Source organism: Strix aluco, chromosome 8 (genome assembly GCF_031877795.1).
Source record: "Strix aluco isolate bStrAlu1 chromosome 8, bStrAlu1.hap1, whole genome shotgun sequence".
NCBI lineage: Eukaryota > Metazoa > Chordata > Aves > Strigiformes > Strigidae > Strix > Strix aluco.
The window spans coordinates 3,415,471-3,443,358 of record NC_133938.1 but is presented as its reverse complement, the minus strand read 5'-3'; the positions used below and the strand labels follow the sequence as shown (position 1 = coordinate 3,443,358).

The 27,888-nt window shown below is 38.9% G+C and overlaps 1 protein-coding gene across 6 annotated transcripts; it reads left to right on the top strand.

Annotated features, from left to right (window-relative positions):
- Positions 1–26,908, top strand: ATG4C (autophagy related 4C cysteine peptidase). 6 transcript variants are annotated; one of them, XM_074831851.1, is made up of 12 exons: positions 14–228; positions 909–975; positions 3,768–3,898; positions 4,965–5,048; positions 5,542–5,775; positions 8,882–9,212; positions 11,190–11,260; positions 12,726–12,862; positions 16,437–16,515; positions 17,178–17,254; positions 21,490–21,609; positions 25,628–26,908. In XM_074831851.1, exons 3-12 carry the CDS (start codon positions 3,823–3,825, stop codon positions 25,796–25,798), a joined length of 1,380 nt encoding a protein of 459 aa, XP_074687952.1. In that variant the 5' UTR covers positions 14–228; positions 909–975; positions 3,768–3,822; the 3' UTR covers positions 25,799–26,908. The 6 variants fall into 6 exon arrangements, with proteins under 6 accessions (XP_074687953.1, XP_074687952.1, XP_074687951.1 ...); XM_074831854.1 differs by having other exon boundaries at positions 15–80; XM_074831852.1 differs by lacking the exon at positions 909–975 and having other exon boundaries at positions 1–80.
- The last annotated feature ends 980 nt before the right edge of the window (positions 26,909–27,888 follow it).

Genomic DNA, 27,888 nt, shown 5'->3' with positions numbered 1-27,888 from the left:
AGTTCCGCCCCGTTCCCCCCGCGGCTGAAGCCCCGGGAGGCCGCTCCCCGGCCCGCTGCGCCACGGAGCTCACCGGGCGGGTAAGCGGCGGCCCCACCGCTTTCCGGCGGCTGAGCGGCGGCTGACCGTGCGAGCGGCTCCTCCGCCCCCTTTACGGCGGCCGCGGAGGGCCGCGGCGATCGCGCGTTAACCGTCCGCCGCCCCGCACCGGCGGCGGCTCCGGGAGGGGTGAGCGGGTCGCGGCCGGCGGAGGGACGCGGGGCGGGGCGGGGCGGGGTGGGATTGGGGGGAAGCGCTGGCCGGAACGGGAGCGCGGCCCGTGGCGCCGGGCGGGATGAAACGCCTCAGTGGGGGCGGCGAGGAGGCGGCCGCTACCGGGCGGCGTCCCAGGCCCGGGGCTGCGCTGCCGGCCAGCCCGTTTGTGCGTGTCTCGCAGGGTGAGGAGCGCGCTCGGGAGCCCCTTTCCCGGGGAGCGGGGTGTGGGCCAGCGTCTGCTCGTCCCGCCGGCGGGCCGCTGTGGGAGCCGCGCTGCGGCCGCGGGTCGGGGGGTAACCGGGGCCGCCTTCGCTTCCCGCCGGGAGGCGGTTCGGGATCCCCCCCCTCCATCCGCCGTCTGCTGACAAAGCCCGCGGGAGTCATCGTGAGGATACAAAGACCCGCCTGCCCCGGCTGTGGAGAGCCGGAGTAGTAACTGGCGAGTAGGGAGGCGGCTTCTCTGCGAACAGCTCCTACTTGGCTTTAAATCCGGGATGGGTAAAATGTTCGCTCTTTGCTACAGGATTTCAAAAAACCCTCTGTTTTTCTTCATCTGCCCTTTACCAAGTATCATTTCTAACTGTCTTGATACGTGTTTGCAACTGGAAAGGGGTAACTCCTTAAAAATGACCTCTTGTATTATTCTCTGTCAGGGACTTCTGTGTGGGTTTTGCTGACTGTCGTCGCAGCTGATTCAGTTTCTTCCCAGGTAGAAAAAAGGTGAAGGGGGTCTTCATACTTAATTAATAGTCACATTTAGATTTCATTCCTGCCTTTTCTCTGTGGTTGCATCAGCAGGTTATTTTGCTTTTCTGTTGTTAATGAAAACAAATTCTGTTAGGTTGTTGGGGGTTTTTTCATCACTATTAACAAAAGCCACCTCACTGCAATCATCCCCCCTCAGAGGCCGAGTAATGGGGGCTCTGAGGGGCAGGACTTCACTTTTCATTAAGAGGTGTGTCTTGTCACTCTGTAAAGTAACACACTAGTAATATATGTTCTAGATAACTTCTTAAGTGAGACAACTTCACTATAAAACCATTAGCTTTTGATTTAATAATGGGGGTTGCATTGTGCCTGTTGGGCTTGAATCTGTATTCCCTGTGACCTTCTCCTGATGCTGTTCCATTAATTTCAGTGGAACAATTACTGATGCCTTCTTACATTGATGGGAAGAGCCGGCATTTTTCCAGTGGAATAAATGTGCCTGCTTTGTGTTAGCATTCTTCTTAGAAGTCTTTCCACATCTTTAGCATAATGCTAGGGAAGAAATGTCACTGGATGAAAGAAAAATGTGTTGCGATGACCATTGTCTTTTAAAGGAAAATGAGCTGCTCTCTCATTTCAATAATTTTTCCTCCAGGCCCTTTTGGAGCAGTAGAGTTTGTTTCATTTCTAATTTTAGCCAGAGGGAGCTTTTATAGATATTGGCTTTTAGGCAGTAAGTGGCCTCTGCATAAATGCACACTGCTGACTGATCATGTGAGGGCAGGCTGGACCAAACACATCTCCTGAAGAAGTTCATCTTACCAACTTTGCCATCTAGAGTCAGTGATACAGTCTCTCCTTTTTTTTCCTAAAGAAAAAAGAGGGGGGGAAAAAAGGTGGGAAATTAAAACCCAACCTTAAATTGTCTTTCTCTTCCCCTACAAAACCCCAGCTTAACACAAGGCTAATCATAGTAGAGTTGTGGCTATTAGTTATTTTCACTAGCAAAAAAAAGTCAGTCTTCCTGCATGTTTGTGAGGTTGTGTTGCCTCTTGTTCCATCAAAAAGCTGTTGACAGACTTTTAAGAAATAATACAATGGAATAGTGGAAAAACATGCTAGGGGTGGCTTGGGCAGCAGACTGCTGTTTTCCTTGCCCTATGTACTGATCCCAGAAACAATGTGAGTCCCCTCAGGCTCTGAAAACTCTGTCACCCCAACATCTTCACACTGTCTTCAGTTAACACTACCAGTGGTTAGGCTTTACTTAAAATACGCTCCCAGTGGAGAGAAGTAACATGGTTTAGTCTTTGTCCTGCTTTTGATCCCAACTCAGTGGACAACAACATGTGGAAAGGTGAATATGGTTGTAGATTCTCCTTTTAAAGTAAGGAGGTTTTGGGTTGATGGTTGGACTGGATGATCTTCAAAGTCTTTTCCAACCTAGACAATTCTGTGATTCTGTGGTTATGTATAACATCAGTTGTGGTGTGTGCTCCTGGTCCAAGTTTATCAATTAAATGAGATAGTTTACTTTTGTTCACGTCACCATCTGATGTTATCACAATTTAGCTAACAATTCAGTGAAGGTTGCAGTGGTGTACCACTTTTGATCAACTGTTGATGTCCCACAAGAGCTCCTTGAAGCAGCAGCTCTTAATTTTTCAGCTATCTATGCAAGGGTTTGGGCTACTAAATATCATCAACAAAATCTCCTGTCTGAACTATTTTAAAGTTAACCATTAACAGAATACATGCAGTGAAGGAAGCTCAATTAATAGCACACTTCCTGTTACAAATGGTGCAGGTGGACTATGAAGGGAGTTGCGTCCCATTTTCTCAGATTTCTCAGAAACAGGATAAAGGTAGTATATATTCTTTCTGTATTATTACCAGTTTAGGTTGCTTTTAAGGTCAAGTCCATCTTGTGTCAGTAAAAGTGCATTCCCTCCCACCCCCACCTTGGAAAATTTATAACCATTTTTTTGCAAAATTAATCTGCATTGTATTGGTTTTTACCACCATTTTACAACTCTTATTCTTACAATACAGCTGGAATACTGTAGACAACATGATCAAATCGGAAGGGAGCCTTTTTTGCACTGCAAGTGATAATTAGATGTAAAGTAAACATGGATTTAATGACAATATTCTAGTCATCTTCTGATGTTACCTCTAGTAAGTTAATTCTGTACAAAATTATGTCACTGTTACTATGCACACCTTCAGTACTACACATTTTCTGCCTTGCACACAGACAACAAAACATCTTGCACTTTGTTTTTCAATTCCTCCAGTGCCTGTAAACTTTGGCTTAGAAAATTCTTGATTAGAAGTCTGAAGCTACTGCTGTTTTTAAAACCAAGATTTGTTTATTGGTGCTCAAAACCCCTGATGTGGGGGGAAAAAAAGTGCTTATTGTATTCTATTCAGCAGAAAAGAATAGCATCTATTCTGTTTAGTGAAATGCATCATAGCTCTTCGTTTCACTGCCAATTAGAATGAGTATGCCAGCGCAGGTTATACGCTCTAGATCAGTTTGTTGGGCAATAGAGAGCTGTTGGAGAACATTATATTTTATTTCGCTTTGTGTAGTAATTTTATTGGTGTATATTTGGAATTAAATTATTTTATTACTTATTCATGGAACATGTGATTGCTTCTCAGTCCCTGGTAGTGAAAGATTCTGCAAGTTTATTGCTGTTTCTGGTCATGTTAGGCTTAAGTACCCAGGTGGGCTGGTTGTGATACTATACCTTGTGTTCTCAGTGCCCATGGATATGTTTGTATTTTTGTTTTTACAGTAGCAGAACTGAATGTCTTACAAGACAGCGATGGCTTTTTCTCTAGAATTTGAATATGGAGGCCACGGGGACAGATGAAGTAGAAAAGATAAAATCAAAGTTTATGTCTGCATGGCACAACATGAAATACAGTAAGTGAAACAGTGGATGGTAAGATCCTGTCTCCACTGAAATGAATGGAATGTTTCTTGTTAACATGAATGGGATCATGATTCAGAAACTTAAATAATATTAATAATAAAAATGCAAGATGGCACTTGAAACCATTTTTACTTTGATACTATAAACAGCCCAAGTAAACAAACTCCTGTAGCTTTTCATTTTTCAAACAAGTTTGCATAATTCCTTTTAAAACTAGTTATTTTGAAAACAGTAAATACATTACGTAAATGACACTAGATTTGCATAGACTTTAAAATAAGGATAATAAGGAATCATCTGCACAAAGATTATTTTTTTTTTAATGTACTTTTCTGGAAAAATTAGGATGGTGTGTGAAATACAAACTGCACTGAAGAGTGCACTTCACACACTTGAGTAACATACTTTTCCTCAGTTGAACGTCAGTAATTTGTTTATAAGCAACCACATTTTCAAGTGTGCCCTTTACTAATCTGTCCTGAACCTTAATTTTCCTTCTTTCCTTCTAAGACTGAGGTCACTCAGATTTACCACCAGATTTCTGATAAATTTTGTTAATTCTAATAACTGAACCTTGGAGATGTCTGGCAAGATGAAAAGATGCTTTTCTTCTCCTTTCTTTAAGGCTACCATGTGGTTGAAGGGGAATAGTAGTCATTACACCCTATATGTGATAGGAAAAGTTCAAGAAACTCTGTGGATTTAGGATATAAAAGACTGTAGGATTAAGACTTAAGTGAAAAAGCTACTGTCTGGGGACACTGTCAAAACCTAAAAACTGAATTCTGGCCCTTTGAATTTGTACAGCATATTATACTACCCCTTTTGTGTCTGAAAGCTGCAATTTAATTTTTTGATGAAGTATGTTTAATTAATCCTAACAATTTCTGCAGAGTAGTACCATTGTATTAGGGTTCAAACACTCATATATGGGTAACAACGTTACTTTTAAACCAGAACTCTTGTGTTTTGTAGAGCTATTAACCAGATGCTATTAGCAATTCCCTTTTGGAATACTTCAGTCACAAATTTGTATTTGTTTTGCATCTATTTTAGGTTGGGTGTTGAAAACAAAAACTTACTTCAGTAGAAACTCTCCAGTCTTTCTGCTGGGAAAATGTTACCACTTCAAAACTGACGGTATGTACGTAGCAGTTCACTCATTCCAGTCTTATTCGGCAGGAGCTCTGTGGATATAATCTTCTAGAAAGACCATCATTAACAATTACTGAATTCAAAATGTAAATACGAAAAGCTTAGAAAATACTCGTTTAAATGTCCAACACCACCTGTACAAAGAGTCACTACGCCAAGACTTTTGTTATCGTTTTGCAGAATGCAGTTTTCTAAGAATCTCTCTCTATTTGGCCATTTACATTTAGGTGAATTAAGCAGTTGCAAGTCAGTGATTCCATTGGCACAGTAATGTTGGCTGCATTTTTTTTTCTTTCCCCCCAGCTGGCACATTTTTTATGCTTGCCTTCCAATTTTCATTTCTTGTATTTGAAGTGATTGTTACTTTCTGCAAGTTTGCCCTGTTTTTCTAATAGAATAGTTGTATTTTTTTTTACTTTCCTTCTAATAACAGAAGTGCCATACCAAGTTACAAATGAAATTGTGCTTTGCCTTGCAGAATCTGGTGAACTCTCTACAGATGGGTCCAATTTTGATAAAATCAACACAGAGATTTCAGGAAATGTTGAGGAGTTTCGTAAAGATTTTATTTCTAGAATATGGCTGACTTACAGAGAGGAGTTCCCTCAGATAAAGGGGTCTGCGTTAACAACAGACTGTGGTTGGGGTTGCACACTGAGAACGGGTCAGATGCTGCTGGCTCAAGGTCTTATGCTTCACTTTCTTGGTAGAGGTAAGTTATGAGAGAAGATCTCTATCTGGCATGGGCGTTCTGTAGGGAGTGTGATGCTCTTTATGTAGCCCACATCAAAAGTGCAAGCTGGTTTTGATTCTGGACTCCTCATTAATATTGGAATTGTTATACTGCGTCAGAGCAGCGATCTAGCTGTCCTACTCCTCCATTTCTGAAAAAGGCAATACCAAAGTCTGTCAAAGGGAGATACTGGCAACTCCACAGAAGGTAACTGTGAAGTAAAATACCACAAAAATTTGTGATCCCATACCTGGGTATTGTTATTATCCATGCAGGTGGCCAGTTCTCTTGAAACTTGCTTGTTTCTTCAACTCAAGATATGGAAATGAGTTCCACAGCCGTAGCTGTGAGCTATGGCAAAAGTGATGTTCTTTTATCAGTTTTGAAGTTGTACATTATTCAATTTCTTCTAGTATTAATATATTGAGTTAATAGAAGGATTCTAATCTAACTTCCATGCATCATTCTTTCTGTTGAAATTTTCACCATTTCATTTCCTCCCTTCCCCCCATGTACTTACAGAGGAACTTCCCTTTTTTTCTTATCACTGTCTATCTCAAAATATCCTCAGTCACAGCTGTTTGAAAGAAGCAGCTTTAGGAGCCTGGGAACACTATCCGCTTTCACAGGCTAAGAGTGCAAATCCTCTCTGTTCTTCCAAGTTCAGCCATGTCCTGCGTAGAGGTATTTTTGGTTGTCATAGTTTACCCCCTCTTCTTCTCAATCCCTTTCATAATCTACCACATTGCTCCTTTCAAACAGTTGCTCATGTCCTCTGTCACCACTGCTTGTTGTCAGAATGATCCAAGACATGGGCCTGAAGCCACCCAGACATGTTAGTTAGAGAGAATACAGCGTATTGTTTACTCAGCCATTTGCTGGAGCCCAGGAATACTTTCGTAGAAGATAGTTGTGAAAGCCTGTTTTGATAATAGTTTGTACTTACTGTGCAAATATGATGTAAACTGTGAACATAGTCCCAAACCAGCTGCATCACAAAGTCATCTTTCTTGGCAGTGTCATGGCCGAACCGTCAGATTGGCTTACTGAATGTTCCTTTTGGTGTAGATATTTAAGTCATAAAACATGCATTATCCCTTTCAACTGACTGCAGATATTAAAACCTATGAAAATACTTCTGCTGAGAACACAAATCCCTTAAATATAACTTTTGTAATACGTACATTTAAAAAAAAAATCTGATCAGAAGACTAACTGTGAGTAGGAATGCATAACAGCTCATTCTGCAGTAACCCCAAACAAAAAAGCCTCAGGTTTCTATCTTTAAAATCCGTGGTTACAAAGAATTCCTTGCACTGTCCCCCATGCATCCTAATTTGGAAAGTGATTTGGTGATTCCAGAGCGCTAGTGTTTCTGTGGCAATCCAAATGCATAGAAAAACAGAATGTGGATGGTCTTTCTGGACTACTTTTCTCATCACCTTGTCTTCTGACAGCTGGTGAATTATCTTTTGAAAAGCTTTTTATGAGGTCTGGGTAGCTTTTGAAACATATTTAAGTGTTTACATGAAGTTTTTCATCGCTGTTTACTCTTTTCCCAGGGATGTTTTCATTATGGTTTAATGGTATTGTTTCTGTTACAAAGCAAAACTTGACTGCAGTCTACTAGCTGGAATACTTACACTTCCACTGCTATGTGGAATGTTCCAGATACTGCTGAATGATGTTGTAAATGAGTTTTTATTTTAAATATTAAGGGACGGGTTAAGTTTTACTTTGAAATGCCGGTGCTTAAGACACTGACTTAAATTTGAAGCTCACAGTAGAGGAATAGCAAGGCCTGTGATGCTACATTGAGCTTACGCATGCATCTGCCTGGGTCTGCAATGAAAAACTGGCCTGAGGTTTCACAGAGAGGTGCCACTCGTGGTAAGAGCCATTGATGCGGGGTGGTTGTTGCGCTAAAGAGTGGGTGACATGGATTATGGCCGTTACCAGCAATACTTGTGACATTACTGGAGCTCTGAATGAGGTTTTAGAATTAAAATATAGTTGCCTCTGTGCTTCTCCTTTGTTTCTCAAAGACTTTTACATAGGTACTTCAGTAGCAATTCTGAGGAAGGCTGCAGTTCTTGCTCTCTGTCAGAAAAGGTTCCTCTGGCTGCTGTCATGGTGGTTTTCTGAACTTCCTGGAGTTTACCCAGACCTGGCTCGCTGAGCAAAAGCACCTCATCTGTAGGGTTTGTTCCTGCTTGCACGTGGCAGCCTTCCGGCAGGTTCATTTGGGGCCTTCAGGCTATGTTCTGATCTAGCAGTGTGCTCGCTGTGTTTCAGAGCTTTCCTCACACGCTCTGTGTTGCAAGTTGTTGTTTGAACTTGTGGGAGAGACTCAGTCATCTGACAAGGGCAGCGTTACTGTTCCCTAGATGTGCTGAACCACCGTTACGCTGAAGGGGAACGCTGGGTGGAGAACGCTTGGAGAAACCTTTAGCTAGAAATGCAGACTGTAGGACTGTGCTGAATAATATTTCAACAAGTTTGTCTCATAATTTATGTAAAGAATTCACAAATTTAGTAAATAAAGAAATCTTGTCTGTTTTTCTGCTGATCTGCTTTGACATTTTGCCAGGAACAAGTGTTTGTTTTTACATGAATAATTCCTCAGGTTTGCTTTTTTTTTTTAATAACTGACAAATCAGAAGAATTAAAAACAGCTTTTGAAACTTCTTGTTTGACGTGGTAAAACTTTTTAGATGGTAATAAATAGCCAGTTTTCATATTTTTAATATGTAAGATAGTTCTAACCTGTGCCTTGTAATCAGGTATATCTTGTGTATTTAACTGACTGGGATCATGGAGGCTGACCTCTCTCTCAGATAGCATACATTGTTAACAAATGTACCATTAGTAGTATTTTGTTTCACCTATCATTCAGCAGAAAATCAAAGCAAATCATACTCCACTCGAATTCTTTGTTTAAATTTTAACACTGACGTCTGCATCTCAGTATGTAAAGTACATACTATTAGTTTAAGGAACATTGGGGAGAAATTAATGTGCTTTGCGAATTACACCAAAAAGTTAATATTAAGCCTAATATGCATCTTAAAATTTCTTGCTGCAGCCTGGGTCTGGCCAGACGCGTTGGACATTGACAATTCAGATTCTGAATCATGGACAGTCCATACAGTGAAAAAGCTGACAGCATCATTCGAAGCATCGCTTACAGCAGAGAGAGAACCCAAGATCCTGTCAAATCATCATCAGGGAACATTAAAGAGAAACTGTGATGACAATGAAATGAGAAATGAAGTTTATCATAGAAAAATAATTTCTTGGTTTGGCGACTCTCCGCTGGCAGCTTTTGGCTTACACCAGCTAATAGAATATGGAAAGAAGTCTGGGAAAATTGCTGGAGATTGGTATGGGCCTGCAGTTGTTGCACACATTTTAAGGTAAAAATACCTTTATTCTTTGTTGTTACCGTGCCTTACACATTACAGGAGAAGCATTTCAAAGTGTCATGAGATTACTTCAGCTTAAGTGAGCATCTAACTGTTCATGATTGGCTTTGTAAAATGTCCGTATTGGTAGCAATTCTAGAGATTTTTCAGAGGCAGGAAGGGAGATAGCAGTAGGTGCAGGAACTGACTCTGAGCTTTTGTTCAATCTTATTTCAGGAAAAAAAAGACATTCCTGTTTTCCTGTACTTTGGGCAGTAGAAGTCCCAAGTATCTCTCCCAAACCTAGGCTTTTAAGTAGAGCTGCATTTAATGAAATGTTCTAAAAACTAACCACTCTTTCAACCTTGGAACATGCATAACATTATAGATTTTTTTTTTTTTTATACTGTAACCTGGGGGCTGTAATGTACTGATAGTGTAATGAAATGTCAGAGCTAAAATTGATGTTTTCAGCATTTCTTTGCACACATCAAATTCTTGTGAAACTGTAAATGTATGGGACTATTAATATTATAATTATATCACAGTAAAAGTAAAGGGTCTGTGACATTCAGTGTGGTTAAAAAAAAGTCGAAAGTCAAATTTCTCCATACTATGTGCCTTTATATGCCATTTCTTGGAATATTACAGATTTTGTTTTGTCTTTTTTTAATAGCCATATTACATGCTCATGTTCTTAGTGGATTCCAGTTTACCTGTAAGCTGAATCACTAACAAGTCATTTAAGCAGCAGAAGCCGAAGTTCATATGTTTATCTATGTGAATAGGAGAATTTGATATTTAGTATAAAAGAATCTGATATTTAGTATAAAAGTATATTAATGTTAAGTGAATCTGTGCTGAAATAATCAGGTGTATATGTGTGCATACATGCAAATGCATACAGTGATGTGAGAAGTTAGCATTATTTATGTGTTCTGTTTTTTTCTGATGATAGAAACTGTCAGAATTCTTTTTGCTTGCTTTAAATTGCAGTAGCCTGTTTACATAATGGGAGCTGGGGGGGGGGGTGGTGGTAGTGGTCAAGAATTACATTCAACACAAACCTACGGGTGATTTCCAACACTGCAAAGGTTTCCTTTCCGAGATCTCCTTTCTCTCTTACAGCAGTACTAACAATGTATAGCTCTCTCATAACTTGAGAATGACTGTATTAAATGATTCCTCAGAATATATTGTGAAATAAAGGGATAGTGACCATTTAATGCAAGCGTGTATTGAAGTCAAAGGCTAATCTTCTATTTTGAACAGTTTAATTTCTTTACAAATGTTGTCCTTGATTGACGATTATGCTTCAGACTACCGACATATATTTTCTTTTTAGTTTTTAGGTCCATTACTCTTACTCTTTTGAGGATAGCCAAATATTGCAATTATCTTTTTGAAAGTTTTGGTGAAACCTTACAGCTTTCTATGCCCTCGCCTTTATTTCCATAGACATGAGGTGATAATTTGTGGCTAGTTGAACTGTGGCTATGTGAACTGAGGTCAACCAAAGAGATCTATTGAGTTGAAAACAGGATTTTTATCAGCAAATGTAGCCTTTATTATGCCAATATACATGACAGAAAATTGCTGTAAACAGAAAGAAATTAGGTAGTGAATATGAATTTCATGGTATGTCAATGTGCTTCTTTGGGCTTTTTTTTGTGGTTTTCATTGTTTCTTCTAAATAGCCAGACACTGTCATCTTTGCTTGGAAAAAACATGTTGCCATATACACTGGATCTTAGTATCCAGTGTTTAAAAACAAACAAACAAAAAAACTCCCCCATCTGTATTTATCAGGAATGGAAGGTGTCTTGAATTTTAAAAAAAGAACAAAAGCTCCCTCCAAAACAGAACAAAAAACCCTAACAACAAACAATTAAAACCAACCTGTTTCTAAAAATCAAATAACTTATGTTTATTTACTGTTAATTTCTTTAAAATCAGAGATGAGTTAAATAGTTTTGTGTTTGTACTTAGAAAAGCTGTTGAAGAAGCGAGAGACCCTGAGCTACAAGGAGTAACAGTCTATGTTGCTCAGGATTGTACAGGTAAATGTTGTGATTATGTAGATTTTTACAAACATTTTAGATGCTTTTTATGCCTTTCAGTAAGCACTTAACAATAGAGCTCTAAAGGAAAAAAAATAAACTGAAAAATGGATCCACAAAATTGAGATTATGTAGACAAAGGGGTTCTCGATATATACAGATGTTTGTTCTCTTTGAGATCAGACATCACGACTTGAAAGCTTTGTACATTGCTTGTGTGGTATCTTATAGTGGAAATCCAAATCCAGCCAGATAACCTTTCCTTACAGTCTGCCCATTGTAACTTTTTATTTTGGATTTAAATCAGTTAATAACCTGTTTTGTACTCACATCAATGTTGTTCAATAAGCTAGTAAGAACTTTCATTATCTTACTAAAAATAACCCCCCAAAACTAACCAAACAACCAAAAAATACTGCAGTTAGATTTGTTAGTTACGTTTTATTTGTCTTTTGCATCACAGGATTCCCTTTTACCGATTTTTCTAGTGGAAAAAAACCATTGCACCAGTCTCTTAGACTAGTAAGAAGTCAGTTTCGCTTGGAGTTCAAAGATGTGAGCAGGATAGTGAACCCCAGACAGTGGTAACCTTTCCTCTGCTCCAACGTGGCATTTTAAATAATCAATAATGGGCAGAGGAGCTTAGAGCTCTGGATGTTCAGGAGCAGAAAATGATGACAAGATAAACTAAACGTGCAGTGAAACTTTACACTAATGACTATAGTCTTTCAAATCTAAGCACAATGTATTACTTCAGTAGCCATGTTTAGCTGCCAGAAATTTTAGTTATGTCATAACTGATCTTGGGATAGGACAGACGAGACCGACATCCCTGGGTAATCAATCAAACTGGTTTTAAAGAGACACTGTTTAATCATACACTGCAAACCAGTTTCACCTGACTTACAATGACAGTGGAAACTTAAAATTCTATTAATTTTTCACTTGTTTGTTCTGGTGATGATTTTCGCATCTCTCAGTTTGGAGGGAATAAGCAATAATACTACATTAATTTTTTTCACTCATTTTCAATGACTGTGTTAACTTTAGACAGTGAACCTGAGTATTTATTAAAATCAATTATTGTCTTTTTTCCTTTAACATGTGGACGTTTCTGTTAGTTGTAGGCTTTCAAGTTTTAAATTACTCCTTTTAGAAGTAGTTTATATGAAGTGAATAAATATTTATTGGCTTTCTCCTAGCCTACCCCTTCTGCATTTCCTTGGCAATGTATCTTATCTCAGCAGCAGCAGATTACCATTCTACAAAATACTGCTGAAAATAAGGAGGCATAACACTGTTTTTCGTCAGAGTCACTCAGGAGTTGTATTTCAGGAGGACAGTGAGATTTTGAAGGACTGCAGTTTTAATTTGTCAAACTAAGTGATGACATGTTGTAGGTGTGTCTTTGTAAGAGCTAGCAGTTATATTTTAAATATGAATATTTCTGTGTGTCTCCTTGCAGTCTACAGTTCAGATGTTATTGACAGACAGTCTTCTTTTATGGATTCTGGAAAAGCAGACACAAAAGCTGTAATTATTTTAGTTCCTGTGAGACTCGGTGGAGAGAGAACAAACATGGACTACTTGGAGTTTGTAAAGGTACGAAATGAGAGTTCAACCATTTTTCAAATAGTAGCACTAGGTGATATGAAAAGCGACTTCATGATGGTAATCTTCTACCTATTAAATGTGTGGTGGTGATTTTACAGTTGAAGGTTGTAAAGTTTGACTTTACAGATTTTAAATTTCCCTATTACAAGATCAGACGTAATTGCAGAGCACATGATGTCCCTTGGTAAAGCTGTGATAACTGTCTTACTCCTAAAGTAGCTACCTGAAAAGACATTAATGCAGCGGCTCAAATTACAAATGGTAATTTAGTTACATATGCTATTAAGAGTTGTGCTATATTAAGTATCAGTCAGCATTTTAAAATATAAATATACCAAATTCCTTATTCTGTTTCTTTTTTTCTTAAATGTCAAGTGGTTTAAGGTTGTTGCTTTTGTCTGTTCTTCTCATTTTCTTTTGTCTTTTTCTTCCCCTTAGGGGATAGAAATTTTTGGTATCTTTAGTTTCTACTTCAGGTGTGTTTTCACTATCTGGATATTAGGATGAATGTTTCTGAGGACAGTGATGCAGGAGTAGCAAGCAGTCACCACAGATGAAAACAAACTGGAAAAAAGTAAAGCAGAGGGGAGGAGGGTCTATGCTGTCCTCTGTGTTTTCAGCAGAGGTTCTGCACATGGTGCTAGCACCTGAAGATGTTACTGTAATTACTGTAATCCTGCCTCTTGAGCACTAGAATACTTCTCTTAGGGGAGAGACTGTTCTCCTAGCCCTGCTGCTTTATCATTTTCCATGCTGCTGTTTATCTGTCTTTAATTTTTAAAAGACCATAATGTAGTAGCATGAACAAAATCTGAGAGTCTATTAACATCTTTTTTTTTTTGGGGGGGGGGGGGGGGGCAACTGTCTCCGTAAAATTTTAGGAAAACATTTGGTTTTTAATGGCATGGGGAGACTGAGTGATGAAGCCTTTTATTTAAATGATATACTATTAAATTGTTTTTCTTTCCTGATTCTTTTCCTTGTATTTTCAGACAGTTGATTTTGGAAAAGTTTTAATTCTTTCCTGATTAATTCTGACACGGTTAAGCCTGTGGTCTTAGACATCTTTCAACGTTAACTGCAAAAAAGCCTTTGAATGAGTCAGGTCCAGGAAGACACACGGTGCCTTTGCTTGTAAGCTAGCAAACAGTTGCTTCTGCAACTTTCATAAGGCTTTTTTAGCGAAAGAAAAGTGACTCCAGTTCTTTAATACTGGCTTTTATTATTGACGTCTATCTATGGCTCAATTTAGCTCTCAAAAACACTCTTTTGCCAGAGTAAAATAAGTCTGATGGCACTGGGTTTTGTAGCACAGTCACGTTATCTTGGCTTGCAATCTTGGTACAACTGGCTTTACTGGGATTTCTGCCGCTCATTTACCAAGCCTGGTGCTGCCCTTTGCAGTCTGTGATAATGGAGACTGTGATAAGAGGGCTTTCAATTGCATATATTAGTCACTCCAATCTCTAGCTTGACTTCACAAGAAGCGACTAAATTTCTTGGGCTCTGGATTTAAGTTAAAAATGCAGATTTTAGAATGTAGTACAAGAGGTAATTTTTACAAAGGATTTTATATTTATGGATGAAAATTGATAAATTTTTTATCATTCACTTTTACAAGAAAATTCCCATAGATTAAACAGTTATTCATAACTCTAAGAAGCTTTGCTCCCTTTCTGTTTCACTGGCAGAGGATGTGTCCTCCTTAGGTGTTTCAGCCTTTGCCTCTGCTCTGCCTAAGTGCTCTGTAATGCTCAGCCATCGAGGAGCATTTTGTAAAAAAGCCTTCTCATTCATATTTTAAATAAGCAGCCTTTCTCTTAACCCTTATAAATCATGCTGAAGTTGACTTTATTAGCATCTCAGGTGAGGAGTACAGTAGTTTTTGCTATGTTGCATTACTTTGTCATTGTCTAAGCAGAGAAAGTTTTATCTCAAGAAGCTTTGGTTTTATTAGTACATGAAATATCAATAATTTTGTTGAGAGAAATTTTCCCTACTTACACAATGATAATGTAACAGTTATACTTTTAATCGTTGGTCTCTTAGAGGAGAGGATATAGATATAACTGCCAGATAATGGAGATTTCACTTTAGCTCAACTGATAGTCTTCTGGATTGCTGTCCCAGTTTGGGCCAGCATCCAAGTCTTTGGACCCAACACTTGTCTAGTGCCACAAGAAAACCACTGTGATTTATGGACATTTAAAGGCTGTTCAGTTTTCAGAGTATTTAATGGTCTTGGGCTTCAGTTTCATTAGAACAGTTGGGCTCAGCTTTCCAAAGTGCTCAAGTTGGCAAAATTCAGCTCCCACTGGAGTTGGTGGGATAACTAATGGAGAACTGTGTTAAGCCAAGACTGAATATTCACAAAAATCCTAATGAGCTCTGGTGAGAAACAGAACCCCATGAAAGCAAAAAGAGTAGAAATATGTTGAAGGGAGAGGGAGGAAAGTCCTCTGTACCTTCTTCCACTCCTTTGCTAGGCACTTCTTTTAATAGAAAATGATCAAGGGTGATTTCTTTGGTGTCCATTGTCTGTGACTGCATCCAGAGCTTGTGGGTGATAGAGGAATTTCAGTCAGCTAAGCTACTGCACTGTTCTCACCTTGGCAAAATTGCGTGTATACAGGTAAATCCTTCTCCCTAATACCAGGAGATATATCCAGAAAATCAACATTTGATGATGTAGTGATAAGTCTGCTAGGTTTGTGTGCTGGCACAGACACGTGGATTACAGAACCCAACTCTTCAACCTGAATGAACAGAGATGCCCTGGCAGTGCTGGTGTGACTGTAGCACACAGCTGGTCTCCCAACTCTTTCTGCCCATAGTGGCTCCTCGCTTTGCCCTGGCTGGAGGAGTAGATTCTTTCTTTCCGCCTCCAGACTGAAATGATTTCTGTATCTCACCCCCTCTCCCTCTTGAAGTCCCATACGGTGTATTTGTAATGGCTCTTTCTCAAAGTTGCTACATACTGATGGCTCTGATTCCTCTACCCTCACAGCCAACATCCAGTAAGATTTATGGGGCTTGTCTGTTGTGTGTCTCGCTCTCCTCCCTTATTTTGGGCTTCTGTTTTTAGAGCTGTATCTTGTAATTACTCTTGCTTCAACTGGCATTTCTCCCTATGATGTAAAAGTTCATACTCTAGACATTTGAATGCAAAAAGAACAGAGCCCCCAGGGCCACAGAATGTAAATGTCTATGAACTCTGTAAATCTGAATACTTGGATATTTTTTTGACTAAGCAACCTGTGCTCAACTTGTATGACGTGTTTTGTCTCCTCCCCAAAAATGATACTGTCAATTCTCTCAATGTATGGACATCTCATGAAAAGGGAGGACTTTCTCTGGAATATCTGGTGGAATGTTTTCACTTTGGTCAGTTCTAAGCTTCTAAAAATTGAGTCAAGCCCCAGAAAGTCATGAAGTCAGTCTTTAAAAAAAAAAAAAAAAGCTATTTGCCTAAAAGCAGTAAAGAAAGAGCAAAGAGTTTAATTCAGTTCAATACTTACTCTGTTTAATGCTGTCCTAATTATTTAATGTTCTTGTGTTGTAGGGAATTTTAAGCCTTGAGTATTGTGTTGGTATTATTGGTGGCAAACCCAAGCAGTCGTATTACTTTGCTGGATTTCAAGGTTAGTGTTTTAATATGTTATGTCTCTTCAATATTTTTCTTTAAGAGTTAGGAAGTTAATATCAAACCAGTGGGAAATAGCATGATTAAAATAGCAAAATGAGTACCTTATTAATTCATCATATCTACCCAAGTCCAGTCATTTGTCATTTACCCCACAGAGTAATTGGATTCTGTAAAATGTACATTTAATTTCCGTTGTTGCATAAACAAGGCATAATTTATCTGTTTCACAAAACTTCAGGAACGTCTGCTGTTACTATCTGGCAGTTCTTATTTACGTATTTACTTTTTACTAGTTTAAGTGGTGTTAGTTGATGCTTAAATGACAAGCAATATATTCTTCCTGTCAGAATGAAGTAGCACAATGCATTTTTCATATGCAAACTCCAGAATATAATTGTGTGTTTGTAAAAGTAATTTTATCACCAAAAATTAAATGACAGTCTCATCACTTTATAAAAATTCTGCTTATACAAGCATATTTGATTATGCAAAAGTTAATCTGTCCTGCAAAAACCTATGCTTCAGTCAATGAATATCAGCCTGGCAAGCAGTTACTTGCTGGCTTTTTTTTCAGCTGTTCTGCATAGAAATTGGATTGTAAGCAGTGTAATAATAAGGTGTTTTTTGAATTACTTGTCTTCTGTTTTGTCCTTGTAGATGACAGTTTGATTTACATGGATCCTCATTACTGCCAATCTTTTGTAGATGTCAGCATAAAGGATTTCCCTCTTGAGGTAGTATGGATATAGACCTGGCACTGTTTTCTTCCCGTATGAATCAAACACTAATTATTTAGAGATGTTCTAGCTAGCTGCATCTTTATGGTTTTACAGTTACATGTTATTTATCAAAGTTCTGCCCTCCTTTATAGGCCTATAATCAACAAAAATGACCAGAGGTTAACAACTCAAGATGGGGTTTTAATTTTTACTTCATTAATCTTCATCTGTTTCTTTTTAATCATCAGAAAACCTCATAATAGATGATCATTTAAGTAATTTTCCACCAAAGAAAATAGACAGTGTTTGGAGATCTTAAACCTGAGTTATTTGGATTTTTTGTTAGTTTGTCTTTTTGGTCAATTTTATTTTATTCTAAATTCAATTTTCAGTCAACATCATGGAGAGAATTACTGTAGTATTCAATAGTAGGAGTCTGTTGTCGGTTGGGAACCAGAGTTCCTATGGGTTTACCTGCTGCTGCTTTATCTAGGAATTCATACTATTTCTATACTGGAGTAGGTGGTTAACATTTTAAATGTAACTTTTGCTGCTAACAGCTTTGCAGGTCACTTTTTTAGCTTCATACAAATGGAAATTTTTGAGGCTTATCAGTGAGGTTTGTGGTTGACTAGATGAATTTTATTCAAGTCTTCTGAACCGTTTCTTTTAACACGTTTTATTATTATTTTTAATCAAGCTATTTTTATGAAATAGTGCTTTCCCAGAAGCTGACAGGTCTGAAGGTGTAGGTACTGCGTTTGGTCTTTCTTTCCCCCCTAACCCCTTTCTAGGCCATGACTTTCTGGGTTCATCTAGATGTAGTGACTGCGTCTTTTCAGGCTATGCCTTGGTCTTAAAAATCATGCTTGTTTTTTTTACAATACTGTTTTCCCTTTTCTTTAACCTCTTGCCAAATAATTTGTACTGAAAATAGATAGAGCTAAAGGAGGTTATTAAAGGACTCAATTTACAAGTACCATGAGAAAACATTATCAGTTGCAGAAGTAAGTGTTCAATAGCCACAGTACTCACAGCAGAAGTACTCGGTGCAATCTGTACGAACTCTCCTTCTTGATCTTGGGTCCAGCTTCCACATGAACTTCCAGCATCTTCGGAGCAACTCTTCGTTCAGTGTAGAAACACTCTCTGGGTGTATCCACTGCCTAGGACAGCATCAACTGCTCTAGAACAAGAGTTGATTAAGAGTAGTAGTTCCTCATGCCGCTGAGTTCTGTAAAGTTAAGTACTCCTAAACATGGAAACACAGCTTCAGAAACAACATACTGCGTTTAAATAAGAAAGAGGAATATGGATTAGTCTCCACCACCTCTACAATAGTAGCTACTTAGTGTAGAATTGTTAAAGGTTTGCAGTAAAGTTCTGTAAACAGTGAAGTGAGTCAGGCACAACTCTTAAACTCACACCCAAGGAACTGAGTAGGTGGATCTTAAATTGACTGTTTACACTTTGAATGTAAGTCAAGTGGTGTGTAATGAAGTTATATATCTTCACAGCTTCTGTTTTGTGTGGCAGCTAAGAGTTAACTTAAACTGAGAACAGTGGAGTGAGCTGAAGTGGTCCTGTCTATTGTTATCATGAAAAGAAAGATCTGTTAATGTAGGTTGAAGTTGATCACAATGCCTTAAGCAAAATACCATCAAATAGTACTCATGTATATCAAAGGACATACACAGGGCTGTTGCCAAATCCTAGGGCCAACCTAAGGCAAACACCGTATATTTTTCAGTATTTATGCTTAACAAGATGCTTTAATTAGTGTGACGTATAATACAGAAGTATAAGATTCTCTAGAGAATGAGAAGATTCTGAACTCAAAAAAAAAGGAAAACAGCAGCAAAAAAGAAAATACCCTAGACAGAAGCTTCTGTTATTTTTAGAGATGCGTTTAGATTTACCCTGTTGAGCTATTTGGAAGAAGAGTTGGTGAGTTCCAGCTCTACCTATTTGTATTGTGGCAGCAGCCACAGATTAGAACAAAGATCCTTGCCCCTTTATGCTAATAACTGTAGTAAAATACAGTGCCTTCTCTGAAGATTTTACAGTTTAATTGGGTAAGCCAGACAAAAGATGGGAAGAGCACAAAGAAGCAGAGCTGAAGTGACTTCCTTAAGGTCACATCGTAGCTCAGTTGCCAAGCTACAAAAAATACATATCTTTCTGGTTTCAGTTCCCACGACTAATCCTCCAGACTGCGCTGCAGCCTGGCATTAGTATGAATTTCCAAATAATAATAATAATAATGTTTTAAAATGTATTTTGAAGGTACACGAGCTGCCAGCTTGGCTTGATCGCATCCTAATGCTTTTCTGCAGACGGAAAATATATTGCAATTTAATGCTTAGTGCATTTAATAGTATTATATCTTTGTCCAGAAATGTCAAAAGTAAACAGAAATTGCTTTCTTAGTGTGGATAGTTCCTTGTTAGATTTATCTGTAGGGAGTATTTTCAAAATTGACAAATTGTCCAGAATAAGTTGGAGATCAATCCACTCTGTATTGGCTTCCAGAATCCATTTGTTTGGAGGAGTGAAGGAAAAAAAAAAAAAGCCTACCCACTTCTCTTTGTTGTACAGTGATTTGTGTAGCATTAAGACTTCTGCCCTGAACAGCACAGCACAACTGAAGTTACAGTGTTGCTGAAATAGGTAAGGCAGGGTTCGATTTATGTATTTGATGACTCAGGAATGAATATTCAAAGTACAGTTTCTTCGTATACAATTTGAACAGAATTAGGAGAAAAAACAGTGACTAAAATCAATCTTGTAGAAATAGTGCTTCTCACTTTGCTGGTTTTTAGCAGAGGTTTAATAGAAATACCTCTCTTAGGTTTGTAATCAGAAGTAAAGAAGAATATACTTCAATATGTAAAAGTATTACACTGACAGATACACTCTGATTAGGTACCTGGTGCTGTTGTCTTCTGTAGATTGACTTTTCTGATTGGCAAAAAAGGATAAAATGGGTTTCTAACGTACAGACTGCTTGATGTTAGCTGTCAGGGGTTGCTGTTGCTGTAGTCAAATTAGATTGTAACCATTGTTAGTTTTCTTTTATAGAGGAAAGAGAGTGGTGTTGGTAAGAAATCTCCTGCCTTGCCGTGTCCGGGTGTTAGCATTGTGTCAGTCAGCTGTCCTGGTGCTGTGCTGACCCGCGCTGTGCCAGAGCAGCTCACGTGCGAACGGGAAGGGAAACAGCACAGGATATTCACTGGAGAATATCAATCGTCAGGGCAAGTTAGGGAAAAACAAAATCTGTGTTTGAGTCCAGTGGTATCTCCGTTGCAGTGTGGTGCAGCCGTGGTGCGTTAGCATTTGTTACTGAGCAGCTGTAGCAGGATTGCTAGTGATTTACTAGAGGTAGTCCTGCGTGTTAGGAGCAGCATAAAGAGGACTCCCTTTGAGAGACAGCCAGTGGTGGCGAAATCATTTCAGTTATTATGAGCTTCACCAAAACTACAGTTCCCATATTAAATAAACAGCATATACTTCTCTTTTCTCTCGTAAACGGAGCATGAGGAGTGTGGGGAAGGGGATTTTGTATTTGTTTGGTTTTTCTTTCTTTAAGCATGGCTGCTGATGGTATCAGTTCACAGCACTGTCAGAGCATCATCTGTCATGAAAAGAGATTTCACGTTAGGAAAAAAACATTTATAAAGCAGGGCATGTTGTTTGGTTTTTTTCTCCTTGTGAATTATTGTAATACGGTTTTGCTTTTGTGGTTTTTGTGGGGTTTTTAACCCATTTCATTTACTAAAGGAAAATGCATGAGGTTGGTTTATTCCATTATGTCTCTTTTATAGAGGCTGGGGGAGGGAACGGGGCAATGGGTGGTGGTAGTAAAGCAGTAATTGTAAGATAGTGCAAAAGCTGTTACAAATTCAATTTGCAGAAGAGCATTCACCTCCTCTGCCTTGGGAATATTCATAAAGTACTGCTCAGAGCGGCAGACCTTTGACAGATTTCAAACTAACATGATGTTCTGTGCAAGTTTGGTGAATGCAGCATAAACAGCAGGAGGTTTGATACATGTGGAGAAGAGTGGAATCACTTGAACCTTTGGGGGGACTTGGAAGAGAGAACTTCAAAAGTGTGTTCTGGGTTTTAAATCAAGTCATACCGGGGATTGTATGTTAAAGCTGTTGGTGGAAAAAAAAGTAAATGCATTGGTCTGTGCCATTCTCAACCTTAACCATGTATTTCATGTTTTTTAATCTTGAACTTTGCAGTCATTCCACTGTCCTTCTCCCAAAAAGATGTCATTCAAAAAAATGGATCCGAGCTGCACAATAGGATTTTATTGTAGAACTGTGCAGGACTTTGAGAAGGCTTCTGAAGAAATAACGAAGGTGGGTGTCGGAGTTAGCAGATCGATGCCTCAGCCAGAGCGGCGTGTGTGTGCTGTGTACGGATAAGGGGAGAGAATCAGCTTCGCTCTGCTAAGTAGACATCATTTTTTTCTTGATATTTATTGCCGCTTTTATAATCATCCAAAATCCAGCTTGTTTTTCATTTCATGCAGTTTTACCGATGGGTAAAACCCGGGCTGTGTTGTCAGGGGCGGGCTGTGGCAGAGCGGGCTGGTGGCCCCACGAGGTGGCACTCGTGAGGTGGGAATGTGGCCATGGCCAGCACCGCCACCCTGTACCCCCACTGTGGCCAGCCCTGCCACCCCGTACCCCCACTGTGGCCAGCCCCGCCACCCCACCGTGCCCCCGCCATGGCCAGCCTCACCACCCCATACCCCCACTGTGCCCCCACCATGGCCAGCCCCACTGTGCCCCTGCCATGGCCAGCCCCGCCACCCCACTGTGCCCCCGCCACCCCATACCCTCACCGTGGCCAGCCCCACCGTGCCCTGGCCGTGGCAGGGGCGGCTGCAGGCAGCAGCCCCCAGCGTGATGCTCTGGTGCACAGGAGCCTTCGAGCAAACCTGAATTGCCTATTATTTCTTGTTAGCCTAAGTGCTTTTTCTCATGGCATTTTTAAGTGTGTTTATGATTCAGTAACAATGTTTTGAAGTCTGTGGAGCAGGTATCACCCAGCAAACCTCTCTGGTCGCATCCTTCCACTTGAAAAGCAGTACTATAGGTTCATTTAGGTCCAAATGTAATTGAGTTTTTTTCCTTGATTGAGTGTACGAAATGCAGCATTATTAATATGTTCTATTAGCTGTGGTAACAAATTACTGTTTTGCGATTTTTAAAAAGTAGTCTATAAAAGGATGCAGTGGCAGCAGAAGATGGTCACAATATTAATATTCTACCCACAGTAGTTATCACAACAGCACAAAGAATTAATGTTTGTACAGCATTCTGAGTGTGCTGTTAAGTGGTATTAATATTACAGCCAAAAAAGCATTTTTAAACTTAATACTGTATATAGTAGATACTGGTTGATGCTGAAGTTGATTCTTACACAGAGAGGTAGAAAATAGATCTAAAGAAGTAGAAGTTCCTAAGCAACAGATATATGGAAAGTTTAAATAGTGAAGTTTCTATTCTTCCATGTTTTCCTGTTCTGTGATGTAGAAGAAAGAATGTAATACCATGGTTTAAAAAAAAAAAAAATCTAATTACAAAATTGGTTGCATTGAAAGTTTTCTTTCTTGTTTTTCATTCTTTTCTTTCAAGTTTGGGATTAAGTACATTTCTTTTTCTGAACATACGTTGTGAAGATAGTCATGGCTGATACAAGTCTGGGAGCTATTATCCTGGTGTATCAGATAAAAGTTCTTCAATATTACTGACATTATTTTATATAAATATTTCAGGCACAGTAAGTTTGAAAACAGAGGAAAGTTTGGGTACAAATACAATGTGGGAAACAGTCTATGATCTTTCCTTCCTTCACATCCTTTGTTTTTTCCTGTTCTTCTGTTATTTTTCCCTTTTGTTTGCAATTTGAGTGCGGTAACTCTTGAACTATAAAGCATAGTATGCTCCCAGTGTGCCCTGTGTAGGCTAGACTGGAAAATTCAGGTTCTTGCTACTTTTCTGGGCAATAAGAAGTGGGAGAAAAGATTTAGCTTTTATTACTTGAGGATAAACCTTATGAGCCATATATTCAGTGATAGAGAAATTAGGGCATTGAAATCAAGGGCCCAAATGGAGCGATTGGTGAGACTCCAAATCACAGTCAGGTTACTCTTTCTTTCCGTTTCTGCTAGTTAGGCAGCTATTGTTAAGTAGTTTAATAATACCTGGAATTAAATAACTGATAGATTAAGGATTCCTGGAAACACATCTGGACTTGAGAAGGATGGACTTGCCGACTGGCTGTGGTCTTACTTCTGTCTTGCACTTCCAGCAGAGCTACGGAGCCGGCACAGCGGTTCCAGCCGGGCTTCCCAACGCTGTGTGGCAGATCCAGGAGGTCAGCAAGAAGCTCTGGCCTTGCCCAGCACCTGGGGCTGCTCTGATTTTTCCTGGCCGCAGCCTCTGCTGCTACTTTACTTTGTTACTTAACTGGTAGCAGGCTTCTCTTTCTGCTAAGGCAGTGAATTGTTTCCCTATCAAAACCCATGGCAGCAAATAAATAATCCACTTGGGCTACAACTGCATTTGCCTGTTTGTAGCCCAGGTTCTTGGTAGAAACGAGGAGTCCTCTGAAGAACTGGACTGATTGAGCGTTGAACTTGGACGCAGTGCAGCACAAAGAATTAATTGTTGCAGTGGCAGTCTGAGTCTAACACTGAAATACTAAAACATATTGAAGTTTATCAATAAACTTCTCTATAGAAATTGTCACGGTGGCATCCAAAGAACTTGCAAGTTCTTTAGAGTTTCAAATTCTCTGTGATCACTGAGTGAGATGTAGCTTAACAGTAATTGCGGTAATTTTAGCCAAGTTCCACTTGACTCTTGTTTAGGCATTTATGTTCTGTATTTAGTATTTCATCACCTCCCTTAGTACACGGAGAGAGGCGTCACAGGTACCTGCAGAGAGGAGCTTTCAGGGAAAGCTGAACACAGGCAGCGGCAGTGGAACTGCAGGTGTATTCCTGTCCTGATTTGGAGGGACCAGCTTTAAAGGCGCGGTGGTCGGTTGGTCCCAGAGCTGAGCTATTCGGAGGAGTTTTCTGTTGCAAACTTGCAATTAGGAGCTGGCCAGAGTCCACCCATCCCCTTCACAGACCAGCAAACAGCCATCGTGTGGCTATCAATTCCTGTTTCTACTAAACCAGCTTGTATTCAGCCCCTAGAGATGAAAGGGTTTGTATCCAATTATCTAGTCTTCTCAAGAAACAAAGCATTTGTATGTCTTACAAACTTTTTTTCCTTCTAAGGCTCATTTGTTACTCTTCTTTTGCTTATTACTGTGTGCATGTCTCCTGTATCTCCTCACTCTTTTACCCAGGTTTCACATTAAAATAGCCAAATGCAATTACAATAGACAAGAATAAAGTGGAAAATTTCAGACCACAGTAAAAATCAAGGATTTTACTGTGTGATTTTATGTTTTTTTAAGCCCCCCCCTCAGCCCCTGACTGTCTTTTTTTAAATAGTTCTGTTAAAAGATCTATTTAGGTTTTTTACTGTTCTAGATTAATTGTTCTTATGAAATTACGTTTAGTGATTTTAGTTCCACACAGTGTATACCTCTAGGCTAATGTAGTTCTGCATGTCACTGCATCACTGTGCTGTTTTTTCAAAGCAGGTAAGAAATAAAAAAAAAAATGAGGGGAAAAAAAAATCAGTAAACAATTAAGTGTCTAAAACAGCCTGAAAGGTGGATTTTTATCTGCTATTAAAGGCATTTTGCTGATCTGTTTTAGTATTTATCATTCTCCACCACCAGCTTTTTCTATGCTCAGTCTTCTGATTTATAAATGTAGATTTTTGGCACCCTCATTACCACAGCCTGTTACTGTTGTCAACCTCCTTTTAACCAGGTGCTCTTGATTGGCTTATTTACATAGGTGTCTGTGTTTAAACTTTTAATAAAAACATTGATTATTGTACAAGCTGATGCTGCAATAAAAATATCTCTCCAAAATGCTTAGTTGCCACAGAATTCATACCTGTGCTTGAGAAGGCCATTAACTATTTTGTAGAGTTTTTTATCTTCCTACAAAGAGCTCCAGCTGCACTGAAACAAACAGCATATAGAGGTGATCTGTATGGAACAAGATGCAGGGTTAGACATAAAATCAGCAGCTACCTGAAGAAGAAATGGAAGCAAATGTTTGTTTAATGGGAGGAGGGGATGTTTAGATTGTGCAATGCTTTTGTTTTAATGTGATGCTGATAATAAAAATGAAAAATGCATTTTTTACTTTGCAGTCATCATCAGATAAATATCACTACTTACTGTGTTTCTTCATTTCCAATTAACGCTTTATCGGGTATGTGTTTTACATTGTAGATGCTGAAATCTTCATCTAAGGAGAAATATCCCTTGTTTACTTTTGTAAAGGGTCATTCTAGAGACTATGACTTTGCTTCCAGTCCACTCCGTGAAGAAAATGACCTTTTCTCTGAGGATGAAAAGAAAAGATTAAAAAGATTTAGTACAGAGGAGTTTGTCTTGCTTTAAGGACATTTTACACAAGATTATTGGCAGCTGTCCAGGAGAACACTTGCCTTTTAAAAAATAAAAAAGAAAAAATGTATGTGTCCCCCTCCCCCAGAAAGGCAAGCTTATGCTGAAAGGGGTCTATTTTCATAAAGATTATAATGTTTTATATGTTAATAGTCTTTAAAATGTCATTTATAAATGTGCTTACCAATTTTTTTGTTCACTACTAGTTGGATGAGTTTAATGTCACATTGTGCTAGTGAAGACAGGCATTGTTTAGAGCCAGGGATGCTGAAATGTGCCTACGTCCTGGTCTTGCCCTCTTAAAAAGCTTGGCCAGTCCCTAAAGCCTGACTAGTGGCCCTAATGTCGTGTCAATCCGGGACAAATCCTGAGCAGAGGTTGCCAGGTATGTGTGGGTTTTGTGTCATGGATACATATCCATAGGTTTTGAGACCATGTTATTTTTGTTTGTAAGCAAAATTTGAGTTCTGTATTGTTGTGGTAAGGGTAGAGCTCTCATCTGTCTTGCTACGTAAGCCCAAATAATAGTTAATGCTGTAATCGTGACACACATCCTGAGCAGCACAGTGTGAGAAAGGTAAGTTTGATATATCAGTAGTAATTGTCAGTTGCAATACTGACATAATTATATAGGCTGAATTGTGAGTTAAGATACTATTTAGCAGTATGATTTTATAATGGTTTCTCATTAAGCTTGCTTTGGAGCCTTAATATGAGGAGTGAAGATAAAGTATCACCTTTCCCCACAATTTTTAAAGGTTATACTATTAATATTAACTGCAACCAATCAAAGCAGCTAAAGACAATTATTAAAAGAGAGCAGTGTTTGTTTCCTGTTTCAACTGCTATAATGTTGAGGCTTCTCTCCTATTAGTGCAGCTTTTAAATCAAAGCAAATGGGGGAGTGGATGTTAAAAATTCTGGGCTGTGATTATTTTTTTTTTTGATACATGTTATTACTGTACAAATGATTACTTGACAGTGTGTGTTCTCAGATTGCAAACAAATGTACATAAATAGTTTCATGTTTTAACAAAGTAAATGCAATATTTAAAATACGTATTAACACTGCTTGGAAAATAAAGAAGGTGTGAAAACAGTAAATGCATGTGCCTTTTTTATTAATATTAGATCCTCTAAAAGTGAATGTAATCCTGCATCTAAAACAATATTGTAAGGTGTGAATACTCTGTTTATTTGCAATAAAGGCAAATTTTACTGTTGTGTTGTAAACCAAATGTTAACCTATTCTAAGTGCCGTTCAGGCACAGAAGGCACAAATGTTGCCGATCCAAATGATAAGCATCACGTGTATTCATTAAAGCACTTCTTTCTTTTTTTTTTTTATGAGAAAGAAGTGACTAATAGATAGGTTTCAGGCAGAACTAGATCAGGTATGTGAATGTGTCAGGGCTGGAGTGTGCACTTGCATGTGTTAATTGAGTTAATATTCCAAAAAGCCAAAATGAGATTGCGTTCACTTGTTTTCAGGAAAAAAAAAAAAACAACCCACACATCATTTGTCTAAATTAGTAACCTCTGCACTGTTGAATCCTACTAATAATTGGCATGATATTACTTCTAGATGCTGCGGATATGTGAGGATGTTTGGCTTGATCTTACTTAATATTTTTCATTAATAGCCCAGAAGAGGGAGTAAACAACATATTTATGGAATTTAGATGTCAAAATGAGGAGAATTGTGAATGTCATTGAGAGCTAGAAAATAGAAGATTCCTGTTTAGTGAAGCACAAGTTAATGTAGCTTTAGCAAAAATAATGCAAAACCACTGAGTGGTTCCTTTGGGTAACAGCGGACAGGAAATTGGACATGAAGTTGTACTTTGCTTTCACATTTAAAAAAAATGCAATCCTATGCTGTGTCATTAAAAGCTTCTGTCACAGAGCAGGGGGATATAATTGGTATAATCTGGTTTCACTGATGCTCTCCTTTCTGCTTACCTTTCCTTGAGGAAGGCATTAACTAATTAAAGTGCACAGAAGAACAAGAAAAATGATCAGGAGCCTGCAGGGATGGATTTAAGGAAGATTAACTTGCAGCTATGTGGCTTTGTTACTCTAGA